The sequence below is a fragment of the Melopsittacus undulatus genome, chromosome 4 (assembly GCF_012275295.1).
Source record: "Melopsittacus undulatus isolate bMelUnd1 chromosome 4, bMelUnd1.mat.Z, whole genome shotgun sequence".
NCBI classification, from domain to species: domain Eukaryota; kingdom Metazoa; phylum Chordata; class Aves; order Psittaciformes; family Psittaculidae; genus Melopsittacus; species Melopsittacus undulatus.
In genome coordinates this window covers 104164552-104189939 of record NC_047530.1, presented here as the reverse complement: position 1 = coordinate 104189939, position 25388 = coordinate 104164552, and the positions used below count along the sequence as shown (strand labels likewise).

The 25388-nt window shown below is 35.4% G+C and overlaps 1 protein-coding gene across 1 annotated transcript in view; it reads right to left on the bottom strand.

The window, feature by feature from the left end:
- The window catches only part of ATRNL1 (attractin like 1), a 498994-nt gene that overhangs the window by 324972 nt on the left and 148634 nt on the right, over window positions 1-25388 (bottom strand). The window contains exon 20 of the mRNA XM_005154514.3: window positions 22615-22708. Within this exon, the coding sequence (XP_005154571.2) occupies window positions 22615-22708 (94 nt within the window). The remainder of the gene's footprint in view (window positions 1-22614; window positions 22709-25388) is intronic.

The window sequence follows — 25388 nt, the reverse complement described above, 5'->3', positions numbered from 1 at the left end:
CTCTTCTTGAAAGTCATGCAAGGTTTCCTATTCGAAAAGTAGCTCTCCAGCAATGAGAAAATGAGCTGAGGTGTATGTTTAACTATGGTCAATAAGTGTAACTGGCTAATTCATAACATTTTGGAAGTGATGCCATAGAAACTACAGATTTTCAGCTCAAGAGTTGCAACTCATGAATAAAAGCATAAACCTCAGATGTTCTTGGGTTATTAACAGGTCCAGAAGAGTGAGTGAGTGACTGACGAATCCCAATTCACACTTGTCCCTGGATGCAAGGGACAAAAATCCCCAGATCTTTACTTAGTTTCAATGCCTTTCCCACTGAACTGCCAAAGAACAGCCACATCTTCTAACAATCAACAACAGTTAAACAGATATTGTCAAAAGCAATGACAGCAAGCGACTTTGGAACCAGCACAATTATGATACACCAGCCTGTTTCACATATTGGGAGCTCAGGCATGTTTAAAAGAACCAGAAGCAGCATCATTCTCCCCCAGAAGTGCCAAGATTCAAACATCATCATTGAGCTCAGATGATGTATTTACTGAAAAATAGGTACTGTCAGCAAAGTTAATCAGTTTTGAGATTTTCAGAGAACAGGTTTGTTTAATTGCTAAGTTTTAGTTTGTTTTTATCCCACTACCATAATCTTTACTTTGTTGCAGTGAAATACACAAATTAATAATCTATAAATGCAAATATATCCCTCTTATAGCTAAGGGTCCCCTTCTTGACTGTATTGACATCGCACTATATTGTCCCAATATTCTCATTAATATTGATGTATTTGAATAGTTCTCTCATTTTTTTGAGCCACAATAAGGCATCTCTGGTTCTAATGTAAAAATTGGACACTTTCTCTCTTTTCAGTGCCAAGATCCTTCCAGTCATGAGCAACCTTTCTGCTTTAGATACAAAGAATTATCAGCCTACCTCTTAAGATAATGATAACCTAAAAAGGGTAAAAGGTACTAGGATTTATGTTTCCAGTTAGGACTTTTTAATACTGTGGGGAAATGATCTGTTTCTTCTTCTAAATGCATATAACGATGTCTTGAGACAATGTTTTTTTTCCCTGTAGATTAATTTGCTTCTTCTTCATACAACTCATGAAAAAGGCCTAGGCCAGCAATATTTGGTTGGGTTTCTTTTTAATCTAGGCTGATCTCATTAAAAAAAAAAAACAAACAAAAACCTAAAACATTCTGTCTTCATAAGAAAATCTTCTATTTCCAAATTCCCCTCATGTTATCCAAATCTTTCTTCTCTGCAAGTTCAAAAATAATTAATATTATAGGGTTTTTATATACTCTTTGAAGCAATGATATTTCAAGTCACTAAATACCTTGGACTACAGGAGAAAATAAACTAAGAGGTGACAATCTTACCACAATTATATAATTAAGAGAAATTAGTTACGAGAAAATGAATCTCTTCTTCCATACAAGAATTAAGTAACCTAAAGCCATAATTTGGATTAAAAACTTTGTTAATCTTAATGAATCAAAGACTAAATGCATTGCACATGCCAACGATCTGATGCTGCTTACTCTGAACCAAAAAAATCTCATGCCCATAGCCTTACCCTTTACCTGTAGCACTTTCCCTTCTCTATGAATGACAGCATTTTTGGTGGTGATGCACTCAAACTTCTGTAAAGGTGAAAGGGTGAAGTTGGAAAGCAAACTTCCCTCCTATCAGAAACTGTTCTTTCAGACTGGGAGGGGAAATATGAACAATTCTTCTCTCGCATTTTGACCTATTTCAGATATTTCTCCAGCCCTTATAAAGTAAATGTTAGAAATACCCCAGACTGCTCAAAGCAAGACGCTATGTTTACACTGAACAGAACCACATCTCCAAAAAATATTAGCATTGTTTTCTCAACTATTTCCTTTAGCTAGAAGAATTAGATTGAAGTAACGGTAAAATAATCATCTACAGTTTATGAATACTTATTACTGCTTAAACTGAAATGCAGCTCCTGCTAAATATTTACTTTGCAGAAATCAGTGAACAGTTCAAAAAATTTACATATGTTTCGTTCTTTTAAAAGATAAATATTGATGACATGTTAAGTGTTAATATCAACAATAGACTGTTCACGAATCTGCATCCCAAAGCATAAGCAGTTTGAAAACAGTTTCTTCTGAAATCATTTTTAATATAAAGTTCTCCCCAGTGGAACTCTGATTTTATTTTCACTAAGATTTCCTGGAAGATAATATTCTTAGAGTCATGAAAACAAGAAGTCTTCAGTTAAAATTGCTAAATTCCTTCCTATTTCCAAATTTCCCTGTTCAAATAGCACTGTTAACTGCATTTAAAAAAAAACACATTCATCCATATGAGCTCTTCCGACAGTAATTTCAACATGAAGCTAAAAGCAAAGACAAAGGACAGAGGGAAAGATTTCTTTCATACGATCATCTCGCATGCTATCCACTGCTGGTGATGTTCTGGGAATTTCTAAGGGTGTGTGTATGTTTTTCTTACTTAGAAACCAGTCCTCAAAAAGAGCAGGAGAAATAGCACTTCAACATCACATATTCGACAGGCCCTGACAGTCCATGTACTGTAAATGTCTACAGCAATTAGATCTGATGAAAAACAACATATATACACACCCTGAATTTCAAGTGTTTTCCTGCATTTTTACTATACATCACTGACTTGTAAAAATGCACAATTAATAAGTGTGTCTGCAGAAAAGAATATTTAAGTATTCAACACCTTATGTTTTGTTTTAAAAAATGTGCATTAATATGACTGATTTACTATTGATTAATTTGAGATCAGTCACTGATGGAAATTATTGCAAAAAAATATTCAATGACAATCTTAACGCAGAAAGTTCAATGCTGCAGTATTAGAGTGCTAAAGAATTATCATCTCTCTACATTGTACTTTGCTTTCAAGATTTTGGGGCATTTCTTGCTTGGTTGATTTTGTTGCTTGTTTTAAAAGAAACCCAATATTCAGACAAGACAACCAAGGCTTCTTTGATTTTGAGGAAGTATAAATAAAGCCAATTTAAGAAATACATATTTGAGGATGCCATGCATACACTCATTTCCAGAAGTTGGTATAAGGACAGACAAGTTACTTTTTCTGCTTCAAGTTGTGTAAGGTAACTTTGATCATTTTCTTGTCATTTAAGTCTACAATTTATCACAAAATGGCAATTAATACTTTCCAAAAAATGAAAAATTCTACTGAACCAGAATAAAAAAAAGATGCCTCAGCAGTAAAAACGAATGCTCAGAAGTAAAGTGCATGACCCATTTGAGAGTGGAGACTGCAGCTTAGAGATGCCCAAATGCTGCTTAATTATTGAATGTTCAAGAATATTAAATGCAAAATGAAGACAGGTATGAAGAAATGAGAATACCCTGGTTTTCTCTAGGCTGTCAGGTGTACAGTATTAGGGAGTTTTATAAAATAGTGATGTCTAAGTTGTTCCTTTACCTGCAACAACAACTTCTACAGTGCTAATGGCATGTTGTAATATGAACACCAGCATAAATATCACAGAGGTTTAAGCGTAACATGTAGTGCAGCTGCCAAGCTGTAATTCCTACTTTTAGGGAGGCAAAATTCAAGGTATGACATGATATTTTTAAATAACTTGCAATATTCCTAGATAACTGAGGAGTTTCTAGCTAGATATTGAGAAAGTATATCCAGAATATTTACTTTCTTGTTTCCTGCGGTATTGAAAGCAATTCTCAGAGACTCAAAGCTCCTCCTTGAACAATTAATGTTGAGCATTCACTAAAATCCTACAAGTGACCCATGTGAGAGCGATCATTAGAAACCGAACACAGAGGTCTTCAATACCATATTTTTTTTCCACTAGACCATTTCAATATCTATAAATTTATCCAATACATTGTTCTGATATGTTCTTTTCCTGCCTAAAGTATTTTCTTCACCCCTGCACAGCAAAGTCTATTAAATTAATCCCTTATTGCCTACCATTGTTCCATCATAACCACATCTGGTCTCTACTTGTCATTTTTAATATCTAGGATATCAAACACAGCTAACCTGCCCCATCTTTTGTTTGACTTTATTAAAAAAGATACCAATCCAAGAGATAAAGAACAATCTATTAAGAACAGGACATTATCAAAGAGTAGGGGTGGTTGGAGAAACTATGAAGATAAATACACATGTGATTTTCTCTGGTCCCTTTCCTATGAAGAGCCCCAGTCCCCATTACTCCATTACAGCACATAATGACAGATGACACTGATACTTCTTTATGAAGTGCCAAACAAGTGGAAGGAAATATTACTGTCCATGTTGCAACAATAATATACCTGCCAACAATTTTAGACTTAGCTGACTCTTCTTATCTGCCTTTTAAGAAGAAAAAGGTAACTGCTGTGAAAAACAAAAGAAAAGTTTACTAAAATGACGCTATAGCCTCATGGCTGGGTACTTTCATAACAGGAGCCCTCGTCTGTCAGTCTTGATTTGTTCAAACTCAGTTTATGTTGGTTTTGACTGGCAGGCTGCAGAGGACTCCCATGAACAGCAATGCTTGCTCCTGTGCAAGTACAGCACAGAACAGAGCCTTTAACTCTCTAAGTAATCCCAATGACTTCCCAAAGGGAAACTCACAGAATAAAACATTTTTCAAATGTACAAAAACTCACCCTAAATAATGACAGAATGAGAAAGAAGAAGAAGAAAAAAAAAGAAAAAGAGAATGATTTAGCTACTGCAAGAGCTCTGGAGCTCTGGTGAGAAAACTTACAAAGGATGAGAAAATTCTTGCCTGGGAGTAACTGGGAAAGCCAAAACTTACACTCCTCAAAAACCTATTATATCATCCCAGCCTATGTACCTCAAAGACACAATCCCCCTACAAAGAGGTTGTAAGACTTTAGCTGGACTTCTGATTAATAATTGATCTCCTGTATTCTGCAAGCATCACACTAGATGCTTGAACCAGCTATTGGTAGAATTACCTGAGATGCATGTATCATACTTCAGTTATTTTAGGGGAAAGAAGGGGCTTTCTTGTGCTTTATGGGCTATGCCCAATGTGACAAACCTGTCCAACTAGTTTGGCAATTAAAATCTTTCGAAGTATCCCAAAATGTAGCACCTCTCCATGGCTATCTGAGGAGCCCAAGATGTGTCCTTTTTGATTTTTAAAGTTCTCAGTGCAAAATCTGCTATGCATTAAGAATAAACCTAAATAACAGCTACTGAAAAAACTGAAATGGAATGATAAATAGACAAACTTTCAGAATGCAGTCCTAAAGAAACCCACCAGATGACCTGAACTATGTTACTTCCAAAGCGCCATGTTAAACAAAACAGCCATGCTTACAGTTGAAAAACCTGAGAGCTGATTATTATTTACTACTTTTAACTAAATATTCTAGTAAAAATAATATTAACTTGCTAACAATGGGACAGATTTTTGATCAAAGACTTTATTTATGTGCAGAACCACTTGCCTCTGTGTGATAGCAAAATAAAAGAGAAAAGTGCTATAGCAGAATGCTTTACTGCATCCCTGGGACTGATGAAAGTGGTAGATTCAGGGCAAAAAATCAGGATTACAGAGTACTGAAATTTACTAAACTAGGACTTTTCTTGACGTCAGAGAAAAATAAAGAGAACCCAGGAGGCATACAAAAACCCTGTTTAGTAATCCAAACATACAGCAGAGGTGGGATATTACTGATGCAGAGATTGTGTGGGAACAGTTACGGCATAATCCCTTCACAAGTCTCTATTTCACCAGCCTTGAGCGTTTCTATTTTCTATCCATCATTTCCTGACTGTCTGTTGGTTTGCTTCTTAACTCAAGCCTGCATAGGATAATAGGCTACAATTACATTAACCGCCTTTCATCTCAGTTTGAATTAAATTTGTTCTGCGTGCCAGCATGAAAATCTGTCCCAAATCATTTTGCTTAAGTCAAAGAATAATAACCTTTCTCAGTCCAATAATTTTTGAGCCAATGGTTTTAATACTGTTAAAATTTCCCTTTTTTTTAACTAAGAGACAATATAACAATTAGTACTTAAGAGGAAAACTTTAGTTACATTTTTTCTGGTTGTTTACATACTCTGTATTACAAGCGTGACTTTTAACATCATCTAAAATACAATCTTATCCTCAATCATTCTCATGTTCCTAAAGTCTTGTTTCTCATTCGTTTTCAGATGAGGTTTTAATTTATGCAAAATTAATACTATAATTATACCATTATCCACAAATTAGAAATGCAAAATATATTAATGTCACTTGAAACACTATACTGGTGACTGAAATTGTCCATCATGAAAGAAAAACAAAGTACTTGTCACATTTTTCCATAAATAACAGAAAGAAATCAACTGAGAGCAGGGTGGAGAAATGCAGTCAGGAATGAATGCTCTTTTGGGAAGATGAGAGTGGAAAAACTCCAAAGAATACACTTTCCAATTATTTTATGTTTGCAGAGCATCCTGATGCATCATAGCAAACATTTCATTCTTGGATCAAATCTAAAGGTTTAATCTTAAAATTCTCCAGTGACCATCATGAAGACAGGCTTAAAAATAAAAGGCATCATCCATACTGCAGTTCTAAGCTTTCCACCTCCTTTCTTTCAACTTTGTTTGGTATCCCCCTTTTGGATTTTTAGTTTTAAAGGAAATATAACTGAAACGACCCTGTGATTTCAATGTCCTACTTCAAAAGTGGCTTTGCAGATGTGTCTTAAGGAAATGTCTTAAGGCTTGGATTCTGGAAGAAAGAAGCACAGCTTTCTGTAGGAATATTAAGGCATACTGCTGACTTCTAGCTATGAAAGAATCTGCAGAAGAAAATACATAGTGTTACCTGGCAGTTTTCATTAAAGTGTGTTAATACAGTATATGACAATCTACTGTATTGTGAGTAGGCAGAAAATTGTATACCACATACTACTTAGAAACACAAAGCTGGATATAACTGATATATAGCTCGATATACACACTATGGTGGAAGATGTATCAGAGTAAGATTTAGGTTGTACTATTCAATGCTAGGCCTGCATTTAACTGAAATAATTCAATTTGAACTTCTATCATATTTATAACAAAGTCATGTTACTCACCATTTCTTTTCATTCTCTTTCCCCAGTGAAAGAACTACTGTTTGCTGAACTTTAAATGTAGTTTATTTTAAAGTTAGTACTTAAATGACATCTGTAATGCGTAAAATTTCACATGATACAAAGCCATTTCTAGATCACAGAAATTAAACATTAAAGGTAATAGCAGAGGACAGGTATAGAGTATGCAAGGGATCAAATATTTCAACTAGAAGAATCAACATCCTCTGGCATAACAGCTAAGTCTTAAAACAATGTGCAATATTATCATAACTTTAACTTCATAGAAATACTTAACATTAAGTAGAAAATGAAAACCAGGCAGATAAAATTCTACAAAAGCACAGAGAAAGCTCTAATCAAAGCTTCCAAAGGGTAAACGTCAAACCATTTATTAAATCATGTAGTTAACTATGTTCCAAAAACACAAGTATTTTCCAAAAAGGCAAGAACAAAATCCACAAACTAAAGATATAGGAAGGATTCATGAAAAGTCAACAGGAAAAAGACAAAATAATTAAGAAAAAAAACCCAACATGGCAGGGGGGTTGGAACTGGATGATCTTAAGGTCCTTTCCAACCCAAACTATTCTATGATTCTAAGTTTTACCTCTTTTTTACCCTAAAAGCAGTATTGGAAAATGCGTTTGATTTTACACATGTCAAAGTCATCTGGTTTAAAACACAACAGGAAAAAGGTGAAAAATTTCTAAATTACAATTTAACAAGAAATGCATTCTTTTTTTAAAAAAAAAAAGGAAAAAAGAAAAAACTAGTTAGCATATCTCCTCAAAAATAAATTTACAGAATTTCCACTTCTGAATCATAAAAAGGATATTACATTTATGTGGACAGCGCTGAACAGCAATAAAGTTGTTCTTCTGTTTAGATGTGTTTTTACCTCTTTTATTCATAGAGAGGAAGCAATCATCCTGTTCAACTTCATGTTTTACATTATTTACATACTTTTTAATTTCTTAGAATCATCATTTGCTCCCTTCATTGTTCCTTCACCTCAAAAAAAAACTTATCTTTACAAAGTCCAGAAAACAAGTAAAGAGAAGGAAAATTAATGTAGATAAGCAAAGTATCAAGAGGGATGGCAATAACTCTGTGAACTAGTTTTGTGAAACTCTTGCTGCTCTACTGTATGTAACAATTTACAATTAGCCTCCCAAGAGCAGGAGAAAATAATAGTAAACCATGTTCCCCAATTCACACCACAACAGGGAAATACTCCCTCTTAAACTTAAGTAACAAGATGTTATTGTGTATTTAAATATTTATCTGAATCGGGGCCCAAATCTGTGATTAAATCAAGACTATACGTAAGAAAGGATAACAGGACCTCAGCAAGAACAGGATTAGAAAGTCATTTTGAAGCATCTGTTGAAAAGTAATTGCTGCCCTCATCTGCTTCTGGATCTTGTAAGAACTCATTTCCAGGACAATTTTTTTTTACTTAAACTTCGTTATGAAATCTGATTTATTAAATCTCTTTTAGCACATCTGATTGTTTCTTTACCCTTTAATTCTTATCAAATCACTGTAAGCAGCGCAACAACTTCTCTTCCAGGACACTGTGCCACTTTGGACATGTTTCTTACGTTAGTCTGGCAATCTCACTGCTCTCCCTTTGGCCTCTTGCTGCAATTTAGTGTTCCCAGATTTTTTATTGCTCTATGTAACAGTGAGGAGAAGAAGAGTGTTGTGGCAGGTCACATTTTCAGAGCTGATTTTAAGTTTGCTTTGATTCCAAATCAGACTCCTGTCATTATTTAGGGCAGCTTTTCTAGCTCAGTGTTTGCTTGACTTTTAGTACTTTGCCCTATTTTTACATTGCTGAAAAATTCGTTTTCATGTAATATATAAATAATAGGTGAAGATGAGAACTAAAGCTGTAAATCAATCCTTCTGAAATGATAATCTAATAAACCACTCCGGCTTCATTGTGGAAGTTTAGGATATCATCAGGGCACTTGGATTGATTTATACCTTTGTAATCAAGCTCCCCAGCCCCATTATCTAGTAAGCTAGATAAAGAATACCACTTATGTTTCAATACATCCACAAAAAGAGGCCTCAAAGCACGCAAAGGTTATGCAGCTTAATTTATATTTTATACTTTCTAAAGGTGATTCTTCAGTACAAAGGAGAAAACAATAAGGGACCATTTCTAATATTAAGATATCATTATCTTTCAGCTGGTGAGTAGAGATAGGATTGGTCCTATGCTCTTTGTTGTTGCCCTATCAGTTATCATTCCCTGAAAATACCTTGCATATGACAGAGAAGTTGCTTTTGGTGTCAAATGTTGTGTGATTATGTTATAAAAGGTAAAATATTACAGATACTTTTTAGTAAGGCAGTTTATTTTAACTTTAATTTACTACTTTCTCATATTTTGTTTATTTTATGTCATTCACCTGATAACCCAGGCTAAGAATGAAAAACAGAGAAAAAAGGATGTTTAGGTAAGCATATGTGCTTACATATGCTCAGCCTGCAGAATTCTTATCTCAGGGAGTCTATATCTAGACTTTTAAACAGGAGTGAAACCAATATTCCTCTTAAATAGGCAAATCATTAGCAAGGGGCAATAAAAATATAGGCAATCACATCAGATTTCACTGATCAACCACAGAATAAGACTTTAACCCCATTGCTGAAAAAACATAGTTGTTATAGCCTCCTATTTTTCTTCAGTTGTTAAACTACAACTCAAATATCTACTGTTTTCTAAGCAGTTCTTTAAAACATTGCATGCAGTGCCCTTATCTTCGTAACAGAATAAGAGGTCTGTACCATTTAAGTTAACTCAAGCTAGCATTAAGGAAAGGTTTTCTAGCAGTGCCTGCACTTGGGACATGGAGAAGCATGAGAACATTGGCTCTTCTGCAGCAATTGCTGATACAGAATTGCAATGGAGAAAATATAAGATATATAAGAAAACCTGCATAACTTCTAGATGTCTGCACGTAGAACTGCAGAAGAACGTAAGTCTGCTGTAACTGGAAGGCTCCCCAAAGTAAGGACTCTCTAAGAATGATTTAGCACTGTGTAATTGATATGCTTAGTCTATATAATTACCAGCAGCTTCATGAAAAAACCAAATGAGAAGTAATGCATTTCTCACTCCCATATCTTAATACCAAAATACATTTCTTAGTTCTATCTGTGCATAATTTTAATCCTTTATGCACAAAGTTCTTTTCACACTCTCAGCAACTACTGAAGCAATTTAAAACTAATAACTGGCAACAAAACGTTTTAACTTTAAAACCAGAAATACAACTATTGCAGATAAATTTTCATCTATATGTAAAGCTATACAATTGACTCAAATAGAAAACAGAAAATGGGACCAGCAGGAGGAAGATGCAGATTAGTTCTATTAGAGACCATAAGAGGAGAAGAAAAGTAATCTTTCCATCACCAGGAGATTTCTAACAAATGGTGTAACCAGTACCCACCTGACATAGCATCCTTACTGCTCTATAAAACCTTTTTTTCTTCCTCTTTCTTAGTGAATAAAACAAATAGGTATCACAAGCCAAAGCTGATAGATACATCTGCTAAAAGGGCCTTCATCATAGCGTAGCTTCTTCTACTTATTTGTAAGATTTAAAAATAGATTTAAACACAAAACCAGGACATGGTACTTTGTGCGATCTGTATCAAGCCACATGAAGAGACACTATTTTAATTGCAAACTTAGTGACGTGTAGATAGCTTATAGAGAGCTATGAGCTATCACACTGGTATTTTCCCACTGCTACCTATATACTTATACTAGCTTAATAACACATGGATTAAACCAGATATTTGTTTCAATTCTAACAAATCTTGTACCAAGTACTAATTACCATGCTAATGGCCTATCAGATGTAAATTAGAAACCCAGATTTACAGTGCACAATGGATAGTATTTTATCTGAGGGTTAAGATCTGAGAATTTTCAAGAGCTTCAAAAAGTCACAAGTGCTATTGATCTATTAAAAAGATGTTAAGATTCACAGAACCTATTTTATTAAATTTAAAATTTGAATTCAGAAATCTTGTTACATTCATAATTAAATTCAAAAACAATCTAATATTTGGATTACTGTACACATTAAGCTTGTACACTCAAAATAAGTAAAACATGGATATCCAAGACACGTTTACATTTGAAAGCTGCTTTCTCTTGCAATAAAAACTGTCATGCAGATCCCTTCTCATTTCGCAAGACAAAACAATAGGCTTGAGGAAATACTTATCATCAATATATTCTTCCTGATTTTAACATTTGTACATTCAATACAATTTAATTCATGCAAACCTTGACTGAACTAGGTACAGAAGTATACCCACTGTTATGTAATGACTTGGATGGCATAAGACTGAGAATTAAACAGATAAATAAAACCACCCACAAAAGGTCTTTTTGGAGACATCCAATACTACTTAATAAGCTTGTTATAGAATCCCTCATCAGGAACCTGCAAAAGTACCAGAATTTACATGAACATGCAAAATTAACTACATGCACAAACAGCTGGGGCTCCTTTGAAATCATCCCATTTTCACAGATCACTTTCAGCTAAGAAAGCATCTGAAAGTCATCTGAATGAAAGCTCAATATACCTGTGGCCCACAATAATTTTTACTTGCTTACAACTGGAGTTTGTTAGAGTATTTGAAGTCTAACAGTACATAATGAAAAAACAATTCTGCATATTGAAATCAATGTAGGTATTTAAACCATAATCCCTTTCTGCAATATAACAATACTCCTTTTGTACTTCAGCCAGCCAAACTTCATTTTCTGCTGATAATCATTTAATGAAAATGGATCAATTCCCCTTTCTCTCTAACAAAATACTGTGAAGAATCTTGCTTGCTCCCCAATACAGTGGTGCCATGAATGATTCAGGGGAAAGAACCATGTTTTTGTTGTAATACTTTTAAGCTCTTCTACCAGAAAATGTGAAGTAATCTATTTTTTCCTTGCTAGAATACACAGGAGAAAATCTGTACAAAGAAGATCATAAACAATTAATGTATCTCCAGATGCAGTAATCAACATAGCCTATCAGCGTCTGGTACTTAGCATCTCATGTTGGTGCCCATTTGTAAATAACGAGCAGTTGGGTTGCACTGGGGCAAGTAGCAGCTGGTTAATCCAACATGCTTGTGGGGGGCAGCAAGCCAACACGGCCAACAACAGCAGGACATCTTGGGATGGAGTGGCATGTCCAGCACAACATCTCATCTCACAGTAAAGAAGTAGGATTCCTGAGAAGTCAAGGAAGAAGCAAGTTTTCTTGGATATATTCACACACCTTTCATGTCCCAGCAGGTGAGTAGCATGTACTTATGGCTCTTTGCCACATGAATATTTCGGAGGATGGTTCCCAGTATCTGATGGACATTCTGTCTGGTCTCTTGTTGTTGCTGTCTTTGTTGTCATGATCCAATATCATTCTAAGCATTTTTTCAGTCACAAATTTTAAAATCTTGATTGATTCATCTTACCTTAAATTGAAAACTAATAAAGAGAACCTTCCTGTTTCTGACTCACCAGAAAAGTGATGGTTTTACACAACCAAAACCGTATTTATTTAAATACATCTTTTATCAATGTGACAACAATACTGGTGTAAGCCCTTCTTTTGCCTTATCTCCCTTCTCCTCTGTCCCCACAACTGACAAACTTCCTTTGTCTAAGAATCTGATGGTGGACTATGAGCAACAGCAAGGATGGGGGCATGTCAGGAAACTCTTCAGCTCTCGTCTGGGCTCTTTTCCAGTACAAAGGACCAATAGTGAAACATAAAATACTGATAAATCTTTTTTTAAGGTTGATCTGCATTTCATACACTAGTTGAGATCCCCTTGGGAAGACCAAAGGAATTAAAATCACTCTGATGGAATTGATTTTTCAAACGTTAAATATACTAAAGCTAACCACCGATTGTGTTTTATGAAGGCAAAAATCATCATATATGTCAATTTGTCTTCTAGAGAAAGGGCCCAAGAAATACGCTATTAGCAACATCTGTTTTCGGGAAGATGCTCACCTTGGAATATTCTGTCTGCCATAAAGTTTTGTAGCAAAGTTTATTCTTATATCTTTGGAAAAAAAAAAAAAAATCTCCTTAAATTTTCCCCTTCCTCAAAGGAAATATCCCTTTGTTCCCATCTGCTCCACAGTTAATTGTCCAGAGATCACCGGTAGCAGCAGTCAGCAATAGTAATAATAGCGATGCAGAGGGTTATTACTATAACATAGCAAACATTGAATTTAATCAGTTATGACAGAGCAATATATACTAGAATTTTTAAGAAGAGCTCCCTCGAACACCTGGTTTTGTCAGTCCCAACTCAGCAGAAGGGGGTTTTTTGGATGATATTAGGATGAGTAGCCAGAAAGTCATCAATTACATTCTTTTCCTCATCTTTAACCAAAGCAGTAGAAGTCCTGAATAACTTCATGCTCCACTGGAAATGTGTGTTATTTTTTCTCCCCCACCTGCAGCAAATATTCTGTCTTTTAAAAATCTAAGTGGGTTTTTGGATTAGGAAGAAATGGAGGGTTAAGTGTGGTCTTCTTTTGAGATTTAGAAAAAAATAAGCTACCCTTTTAAACCAAGTATCTTCAAGAGTTAATTTTATGGCACAAAGCCTATAAAAAAAAAAAAAAAGATTTAACAAACTTCAAAGAGGGACAACTACCTAAGGAGAAGACTGTAACTTCACTGCCTCCTTAACAGGGACACAGTGGTATAAGAACCCCATCAAAACTGAATGGATTAGAGACCAAATCCCCAGAGACATGTACTGTAATGCTTATCTCATCCAAGCTGTCAGATGACTAGTTACTCAAGCAGAATTCCCATATCCAGAATGACTACAACTGTCTGTATACCAAAGAGGTTGCAGTTAGGTGCCTGGAGACAGCAAGCTGCAGATCTTCTCAGCTACCTGTACACTTGCCTAGATGTTCTTTGTATGAACGGGAGTAACAGGTCAAAATACACAGTGGCCATACCTCTGTATAAAGCTCCTCTGGACAGAAATGTCTGGATCAGGATATTCACTGCAGAGGTGTAAGGCAGATAGGACATAAGGTGGACAAGCTGTTACTGTCTGAAAATGAGCTTGAATATGACAGCAGGTATAGTGAATAGTGAATACTGAAGATGTACACACAGTGCCCAGCTATATCAAGGCACAGAAGTTCATCAATAAGTAGCAGTAAAAAGTACTCTGCTGGAGTAATTCACAGATGCTATCCTATACATGAGAATTTATGATCTGTGAGATTAATTGTAGCTCCCACGAATTATTACAGTTTATAATCCAGTGACAGCAGCATGAAAAGAACAGAATCATTATATTAATGGTTAACAATTTGACCATGAAACTCAGACTGGATGTATTTATGATTTGTGGGGACCCCAGTACCTTATCTGGACAGAAAGAATAGACCATGGGGGTATTTGGTTTGTGCACATCAGTAAAGACAACTGTCAGCAGCCTCCTGCAAGCTTTTTATGGAATGAACACCACTGTATTGGCTGTCTTAAAAGAGATGCTCCTGACTCTTTTTACATCTTCTCAAAGAAGCAGTGTCAAGAGATGCACCTCTCCCTCTCAGTAAGTTGCTTTATGAGAGGAGTTATTCATACTGATTTCTGGTTTATGTTACATTTTGTAATATATCCTGCACTAAGCAAAACAGATTATTCAAATGGTAATCACTGAATGACATGTCCGTGGCACAAGAGGAACAATTTTTAAAAACAAGGTATTTTGATTCACTTATTTTTGAAAGAAAATCTAGAACCATATATTTTTTAAATAGGAAACAAAAAATATATTGTTTAATTAAATCTATAGCTAGCACACAGGCTAACATAAACCAGTTGGGCACAAGAGACAGGTACACTGCTTGCATTCCTATTTTACAGCCAGGAGTGTCTGGAAAGTTGTTAAAGAAAGTCTGTTTTGCTCTGCAGTTTGTACTTTTGGAGGTAGCCTTGAGAGAAAATAATGAATATAAAAAGCCTTAGAGAACAACCAAAGCCCAGTGGTGAGTCTGCTCTGTTAAGCTTAGTAAACAAAAAGATATACTCAGACATATGCATACAGTCAGTTATGGAACAGCCTAACTTAAGAGGCCAAAGGCAAAATTATTTTATGCTCATGAAAGAGAAACCCTCATGCCCAAACTGTTCCCCATTTTCCAAACAATTAATACCAAACTCAGAAAGGACACATATCATCGGAACAGAACACGCAAGAAAACTACATGTACCATTTTCAATGCAGCTTTTGGAAACAGACATCTTGTTACCATAACTAGTTTTACATTTTGATATCAATATTGCAGTGTTCTCCAGATTTAACATATTCACAACTGACCCACAATAAAATACCAATATACAAAGCTCCTGGCTAAGTGCTTGCAGCTTCTACCTTAGCCACTAGCTCCTTCTCATTCTTCACCGAGAACATCACCTTTGAGGAACAATACAAGACATTTAAACTCCAGTTCTTCTCTATATTTATAAAGTTTGGCAATTTCTTGACTAAAATGTAATGTTTGCAAGTAACACTGCTTAGAAGAAGTCTTGTTTCACATTTACAGACAGCCTGCAACTCTGAAAGATCCCAGAGAGCCTTATGAACTTTACATATCATATACTGAATACACCAAAGAACAGAAAGTGAGCCTAGTCCAGTACAAAAAAGATCAACAAAAAGGCCGACAGTGACACAGAACACTACTAAGAGTCATTTAAAACTTCTCAAATCATTTAAAAACATTGCAAATCACAAATTTTACTTTCCTTCAAATTTTAGATTAAAAACTATCTCAAATGTTTCAAATGCCTTCTGAATGCTTAAGCCACTGGAGTGCATTTGGGTCATATTCGAAGGTTTGATATTAGACATTGTTTAAACGAAAGCTACAATTTAAGCAAAAATGATTGATGCCAGAAACATGAATTAAAAGGAAAAAAAATAGATGTATCTCAAGTTCTTGATAGATCTGGCAATAATTACTACATGTAGAGCAGAAAATTAGTACATTTAAAGCATGTATTTAATGTTGAAGTGGGAGTTTTATTTTATTGTTCTCCTTAGCAACCTAACGACCTAGTTCTTCAAGAACTTGCTGAGGGCTTGAACCCTGCCTTACAGAAGCAAGCTAAAATTTTCAGGCAGTTAAGAACAGAGGCTGTCCATGAATCCATATTTTACTGTAATTCTCCTTCAAACATAATAAATAATGGAGTAACACACATAAGCACGTCAAAGTTTTCTGTTAAATGGAAAAGTAAAAGGCTGGACTCAACATGAACAAGGAGAGAAAAAACTTGAGATGATCTCAAGTACAACCAAATATGTAAAACTAATCATGGAATATGAACAAACATCAGAAAAAGAAAAGAAAACCTTGTTAAAAATTATTTTCCTCTAATACCTTTAAATACTAAATATTACACTTTTTAAAATTCATTTTAGAAGAGCACAGCTCACTGCAGTAACTGGTATTAAATGGATTTTACCATCTACCAGGAAAAAGTAGTTCTTCAAGAGCAGGCTTTTTATTAAACTACCATGTCGTCGTTTAAGCCCAGCTGGCAACCCAGAACTATGCAGCTGCTCACTCACTCCCCCCTCTTCCTCCCCCTGCTCCTGGAGGGATGGGGAGGAGAATTGAAAGAATATAACTCCCATGGGTTGATATAAGAGCAGTCCAGTAACAAAGGTATAACACAAAACACTGCTGCCACCACCAAAAATAATAATGATTAGAGAAATTACAAAGGAAGATAATACAACTGCTCACCTCCCACTGACCAATACCCAGCCCAACCCGAGCAGGGATCTAGCCCTTCTGGGTAACTGCCCCCAGTTTATATACTGGGCATGATGTGCTGTGGTATGGAATACCTCCTTCACAAAGGCAGACAGCAATATAGTCTGGTGGCTCACAGGTTGCTGTGAGCAGCCCTCTTTCTTACAGATATGGTAAGAAGAGGGAGTCATGACAGGAACTCTTGTATGTTGCTTAGCAGATGAGCCAATCTCAAGGCAGTAACCATTAACACTGTTGTTAAACCAATGGTTCTCCAATTTCAAATCCACTTGATTATTGTCAAATTTCAGTATATCATAAGACACAACTCTTGATGAATTTCTTTTTCAGCAGAGATAATATAATTTAAAAAGACAGGCTGAAAATCACTATTGGGAAAAATGTAGTAAAAAATTTAAATGAGGTGTGCTGTCATCCTGGTCATACCAGAGAGGGACAAATCATGGCAACATGCTGGGGCTTGGCCTATGCTTACAAAGCCCTGTTCAACACCATCCAGCAACTTCAAAGGGGAAAAAATGCCTCTGGATCTGATGGCAATGCAACTGACAACACAGCTACTCTAACTCCAAATACAGCAAGTACATCAACCCTAGTGACAAGTACAGCAGCTACGCAAACTCTGACTGCAATAGATAATACAGCTACTCCAAGTACAGCAACTACACCAACCCCAGTGACAAGTACAGTAGCTACTCAAACTCTGATCGCAACAGACAGAGCAACCACTCCAGCTCCAAGCACAGCACTGCAAAAGCTACTAAGAAGGAGAAAAATGACTGCTACTGCTGAACCCAGGACATATCAGCAACTCGAATCTCCCTGCGTTGCTTTTGTTTATTTGTTTGGTTTTGTGGTTGTGTTTTCATGTGTGTGTGTGTGTCTTTGATAAAGTATGTTCTAAAAATGTGAATTTTCTATATGATTGCTATCAATTTTTCCCCTACCGGAAAGCAGAGAGAGGAGCTCCAAGAGAAAACAATAGGAACAGATTTACTGTGCTATCAGCATGTAAAGCTTTAGTGACACCAACAGAATGGTGAGTTTGACTCCTAACCCAGAATATTTTTACCTGCCTTTCCATCTAGTAAGAAGAACTACACCATTCTGTGCGGGGGAATTATATAGAAGAGGACAGCTGGATAGTTACAAATCCCATTCTTATGTAAGTCAGACTATCAATAAGTACTTATTATTTATGCACAGATCCTTACATTATTAAATAGCTTTTTAAAGCTTGCATACAGTGAAGATTTTAACAAATGAAACGGTATATTTTTATAAATAAAATGGCAAATCTTCCACCTCTTCAGGAAAAATAACAGTATGATTATGAATAGTCTGAATATTTATTAGAATTATAATGAGCAAAATATTACTTTTTAAACCCAGAATACCCTGAATTTATACATTTTATACTCTGAAATTTATCCTTCTTCTCATAGCAAAAAATAATCTATGAAAGACGATATTAAAAATAAGGATTTTTTTCTTTCTCCATGATTTTATTTCGACCTAAGAGTTCTTCATCACAGAAGTCTTGAAGCCCAGTTTTTGCCCAGTTCTTACATGGTTTTCTGGTAGTTCTGTTTCTATACACCACAGCAGATATTTGACATGTTAATGGTTCCCAATTAGGTAAAATAATTATTATTCTGATTTATGTCTGCAAATTTATATATACCAACATGATACCTAACTCACCCATGATTCAAATACACAGTTTCAATACCAGCAGGACAGTTCCAATATCCCAAAATCTACCACAGCAGAAAAGGTACTTAACAAAACAGAGTGATCTCCTTCCTCCAAAAGTACAGCAATGCCTGTAAGCAGGAAGTACAGCGCAATAAATGTTATAGTACATCCAGTAAGACCTGACAATTTGAAAAATTCACTATGGAACCTTATTTCCACCAAACATTTGTAACTCTGTAACCTTACAGATGTCATCCCTTGCAATCATAGAATCATAGCATAGTTAGGGTTGGAAAGGACCTTAAGATCATCTAGTTCCAACCCCCCTGCCATGGGCAGGGACACCTCACACTAAACCATATCACCCAAGGCTTCATCCAACCTGGTCTTGAACAACACTAGGGATGGAGCATTCACAACCTCCCTGGGCAATCTGGAGATACAAAATCTACAGACACATCCCCAGGTGAAGGCTGCCTCTTGGAAGATCCCAGGCACACCAACATTTCTCAAAGAATGATGCAACTAAGCAGTTAATTCTGTAATTTTCTAATTTTTCTTCCTTGCATCCGGTAAAAGCTCTCATCTCATCTCAAAATTACAACTTTTAAACAACTCCTTAACATGTTCCTTACATTTCCATATTCCTACGCCTGAAAGTTAACTGTGTGTATAATCCTGTGCATGGATACAATAAAACCTCTGTAGATTAAATACTATAAGGGAATTAAAAGAGCAGCTAGTAAATCAAATATTACAGAAAATAAAGAAACATTGTAAAATATCATGTAAATGGATGCTCTAATCTCCCTTAGAACACTAATTCTGATTTAAAGTGCCAGTGTGCTTTGTGCTATTCAATGGCACAATTCAAAAAGTAATGTAATAGATACAGCTATACTAAAAAAAAAAAATAAATAAATAAAAAAAGAAAAAAATAAAGATCCTCCATAAAATCACATCTAACTAGCTGTTCTAGGGAGGGAAAAAGAAGGGGAACATTGTTAAGTTTCCTTGATTTCCTAAAAACACCACTCCTGAGGCATGATGCTCACCTGATGAGCAGATATAAAAGCATCAGAGGGAAGGAGGAAGAGATGGAGAATGGGAGACAGATAGATACATAACAGAAAGCCCTGCAGCTATGACTTTCTAATCAGTAGGATTCTTGACAGGAATATAAATCCAACTCACACCAAACAGAGTCTGGAATCTTCAGAGAAATCCTTATATTAGAAATCACAGGGTTGTAGGTTTGTTGCCGAGGTTGGACAACAGCCCATCTAACAAGTGCCAAATAAATCAAGTCAATAATTAAATAAATACATAAAAATGCATCCAAAACGATAAAGAACAGTATTCACACATTGAATCAAGTTCCAGAAGATTTATCAAGAATAAAGTAATCGATACAAGTAAAGCATTTAGCTGATTTAAAATCATCCTAATCTTTTTGATAACTACTGTACATGTATTTTAAAACTATGATACTTTCAACACATTTTGAGTGTAAACATTTTTATAGGGGAAATGGTTTGCTCTTTTTTTTAACCAGGATACAGATCTCATCAAGTTTGTAAACTTCATATGAAGTTTACAAATTAGATAGCAGAAGGTGACTGGGTTCAGTGATTCACGAGTGACCTGGTTTTTAGGTTCTTTGTCTCCTAAGTGATATTCTAAAGGAAATAAAAAACATTGGGCTGGAACTTCCACAGAAGGATGGATACCTTCCCAAAGCAAGCATCCGAGTAAAATGACAAATCCCGACTGTATTGTCTGATGATACACTAAACTCTAAATCTGTCTTTATCAGCTTTCCTCAGGATACATAATGATTCTTAACAGTGAGTCTCTACTACTGAAATTGTGTCCTAGATAGTCTCCTAATGCATTCAAACTGCAACTGGTCTCTTTCTGTATGTGATGACATAAACTAGATAGTCTACATAGCCTCTATCTATTTCTTTTTTTAAGACCAGATTTAGGAAAGAACTTAAGAGCAGAAACTCAATTTTTATGCTAATATTTGTGTCTATGAACGCAACAGACATGAAGGTCACAATCTGAAATGTGATCACAGCCAAAAACAATTTGAAAACAGCTGCTCTGCAGAGTTTATTCCATCCAAAAGAAACTATTTGGAACACCAAATGCTTTAACACCCCAGCTTGTCCTGGGTAAACCTTTGGTTTATGTAGGAATCTAGGAAGGATAATGTATTATATGTGACAAAAACTAGGGATTTTCAGTCTGAATTAGAGAGTCAAAATTCAAATTTCCATCTCTTCCACTTTGTGGACTTGCTGTGACTCCTGACCAGACAGGAAAACCCACCACCAAGGCAAACTTTTCTCTCCTAGCTCAGTAAATGGGATCAAAGAACCCTTTCTAACAAACTCAGAACAGCAGACTGATAGGGTTGAGCTGCACAACTGACCATATGAGACGAAAGTTCCAAATCAGAGAGAAAACGATTACGAAGCAGATGCAAGACAAAGGGAAAGCAATAGCAAAATAGGCATGTGAAATACAGACTGGGGAAAAGGTCCATAAAGAGCACCTTAGGCCAAATGGTAGTTGGTAGAGGATTAGAGTTATGAGCAAAGAAATTATTTCCTGTATTTCGAGTGTTATGATATACAGAAGAGTAGATTCCCACACACACTGTTTGTAAATAGATAGAATGGCATCAACATACATCCACAGCACACTGCTAATCAATCACTGATTAACATCTGTGTTTGGGCACAAAAAGAGATAAAAGTAACTTCTCAGTGAACACTTAATTCCTAGTTTAAAGATATTATCACTCTCCAGCTTTTGTCATGATAGAATTTCATCATTTAGTCCTAATCTTGGTTTCCTATCTCATCCTGAGAGTCTCCGATTAACTAGACAAAAGAGTCCCAGAGGCAACACTGAAACAGTGTACCTGCCAGAACAGATCTTTCTCATGAATATACACATAGCATCTCCATCAGGTGTTATTTTTTCTTGCCTATTTATGAAGCAAAGCATTAAGGGTAGGATCCAAGCCAGTTCACTAAGTATATCAAAGATAAACCCACAAATCCAGTTAAAGAATATGCCCTGTGTCAGGCAGAACATTATGTCCTGGCACCTTTCCCTGCTCAAAAGGAATAAGCTGTATTTATGCCTTTTCCCCAGTTCCAACCAACATTGCTAAGACAATTTTGTGGCCAGAAACTATTTAAAATAACTATAATTGTGAAAGGAATAAGGTTCCTATCGGATAGTGCAGTGTACAGGGCAGAATGAACTGAAAGAAAAACTTTAAACATAAGGCTATTCATAGTTAACTTTAATGTGTTGTTTCTCCTACTTGACAAGTTACTCTAGTAGTTCCCTGTTCACAGTGCTCCCATTTATTATGTTCTATCTTAAATTGCAAGTTCTTTCTCTAAACAAACACAATAAGCTATTCCAGTACAAAACAAGTTACAATAACTGTACTTTCCATGACATTCCTTTATTCTATATTTAATGATATGGGAAAATGCATAAATCACTGTGCACCTTATGTTTCCAAAACTCTACAAATCTAATCACTACAGACTCTGTTCAAGATATGACAAACATAGTGATAATTTTCTTTACAGTAATTAAGAAAAAAAAACCACCCCAAATCTTACAAAGGGAAAACAACAACTGGTAATTCTCCAGTTACTTCTTTTTACAAGGTCTTTTTTAAAACTACAGTCTGCAAAATACTGCTAAGACTGGTGGTGTAATTCTTTAACATACTGAGTAATATTGAAATTTCCTAAGAAATGCAGGGAACTGTAGCTTCATCACTAAAACTCTCTTAGGTCAATCGCAAGATCCAAAACCAAAAGCAAATCAAAACCAGGGAAAGAGTGATTATACACTAGTCAAATGGCAATTTAGGGCTATATTGAATTGTACTCACAGTTGACACTGGTCTCCTTTGATTCCCTTAGTTGTGCAGAAACATTTTCCTGTTTGCATGTGACAAATATTCGCATGTCCACTGCACGTGCAAGCTATAAAAATCAGAAAGGAAAAGTGAGATTTCTTCACCCACATTTTACCTTATAGCTAAAGGAACTTTAATAGATTTTAATACATCCTAAATAAAGTTCCTACAAGCTGTATTGAAACAAGAAATAAAGTATTACTACCTCAACTATGAGTTTTTTGAAAAGCATTTCACAAGCACATCATTTAGTTTACTTTATATAGAGTTAAGAACTATATGTGTGTCATTAGGGGCTCTCCTCCATGCCTCAAATAACAGTAGTTTCAGAATAGCCATTAAAGTTCATCATTCTAATGTGCAATACAGAAAATTAGAATACATATTTTCTATACAAGGTGAAATCCTGACCAATGGCAAAAGCAATGGCAAAATTCCATTAGTTTCACGTGTCTAGTTAAAGAAAGTTATTATTGCAGATGCTTGATAAAAAATCTAACCGGAACTCTTGCTTTTTACTAAAGCAAACAAAGTTTTAAAACCATTTTAACAGAAACAGAGCGAATAGTATAGTTATGCTCCACAAAAAGAATATTCTAGAATAAGTGAAAACAAACAACTTTGAAAGATCCTGAAGTTCAAACTGGAGAATAATCACAAAAACATCATCATCACTCCTTTTTAAACTCAATGGCTAAAGTAAATCTCTCCATGATGTTCTGCTCATAGATACTCTTGCTGCCTGATTGATTCTCACCCTAAAACAAACCTTTATGTTTCCAATTCAAGGGCTTTCTTCTTGGTTTCTTTCCCATGTTTATACAAATGACTATCTTGTTTAGGCAGTCCTCCCTCTTTCCTAACCAAGCGTACAAAACTTAATAACCTCCCTCTGGTAAATGCGTCAATAAGCTCCCACATCATACTGGAATAACTACCTCCTAATATTCACACTACATTTAAAGTCTTCTTTTAATACAAAGTAACTCTGAAAATACTTTCATTATCATATTATGCTTTCACTGACATTTTAATTATGACTGAGATAAAAGATTTAATATGTGGGCTCCTGCTTGGGAACAGATAGAATACTAAGTGGTGACCTGTACACAATAAAAGTTTATTTCCCACTTTATAATCCTAACATTGGATTTCTATCAGAGGGATCGAGTTTTAATGTTCCTAGTCTACTGATAGGGAATAATACATAATGAATACTTCCATGACAGCGTCTCATACATACCATATACACTCTCAGCTCTCTGCACCAGCCTAGGGTAAATAGGGAAAAGGGTAACATAACAGCCAGACTAGAACCACAATTAAACATAAGATATTACTGACAGAATATTTCAATGTCAGGAATGGTTTGTTCAGAACTTGTTAAATAGCCAGTGGAAGCTGAAGGAGTGATTCCTATTACAGAGGTACTACAGATCCAAACTGCTTGAAACACCAGAATTTTTCTATGCAGCATACACCATGTTTTTCTCTCATAATACAGCTTGTAACATTTCTGAAAAACACCTACAGTTACCACAAAGTGCTAAATTTTGTAATCTTGCTATGATCCTGACACTCTACAATTAACATTTGTTCATTGATGTGCTGCTACCATATAATCAGCTATGCTTTCCTAAACCCATTCAAGTTTTTCCCTCTATATTTATGGAATGATTAGTTAGGCACTTTAAACTGGAAAAACTTCTTCTCAAAAGTTAATTTTATTTGTGTAAATCTGCTACACTTTCAATAGAAAACTAAGGAATATATTCTTAATAGCTTATTCTTATATATTCTTATATAGTTTATACATTCTTATATATACTTATATAGCTTTACGGTTAATGGCTGTTAACAGTGATGCATCATTACAAGACAGCATAAAATCTACAAGGGAGGTAAAAGGGTGAATTCCAACTCATATGCCAATATGCAATTGTCAATATATTCACAAATACAGAAGCTACTGCCAACCAACTTTAACTGAATATTCCCATAGTCATTGCTCACTTAATAGGAAGTAGATCACAAATGTAAAGTACTTCTTTAATCAAATAGCTTTTCTTTTAGTAAAAGTATTTAAACATTGAGTTATAAGGGGCCTATGGACACTGCATCTTTACCACCTTCCTGGGGAAAAAAAAAACGGAACGATAAAATGGATTATACAGTTAAGGTAACAGATGTAGCCATATGAGATTTTGTGGAAGGGCAAAACCATTTCCTTTGGCAGCTCAGACATGACTTGTATTCCGAGTCCATGGAATTACTGATAAATCAAACTTTTCAGCACCATTTATCCCCAGGGACATCTAAATCAAATCAGCACCAATACAGTGTACTTTAGTGTGCTATGTGCTCACTCACACAGCAATCCACAGGTGAGCTCCTCTCCAATCAACCAGGTACCTCCTTCCATTTAAACTGCAACATGTTTTAGTCCCTGCACTCTGTATTTGCAGTTTCCTGGATTTATAGTGGAGAATCAAATCATTTAAACAACTGATGGAATTTTTTTCCCCATGAATTCGTGTCTAAATTTTGACCTATGTATATCCATAGGGCACACAAATAAAGAATATATTCACAGTTTGGTCTTCCTCACCAAAGCACCAACATGGATGCTTTACCTCACCTGCATTTTCAAGATGCATATGAAGCTTCTATAGTGCTAACATCAGTAGAGTTAGAAAGGGAGAAGAAATTAAGAGCTCAGAAGACTCAGAACCTTGTATTCTGGATTC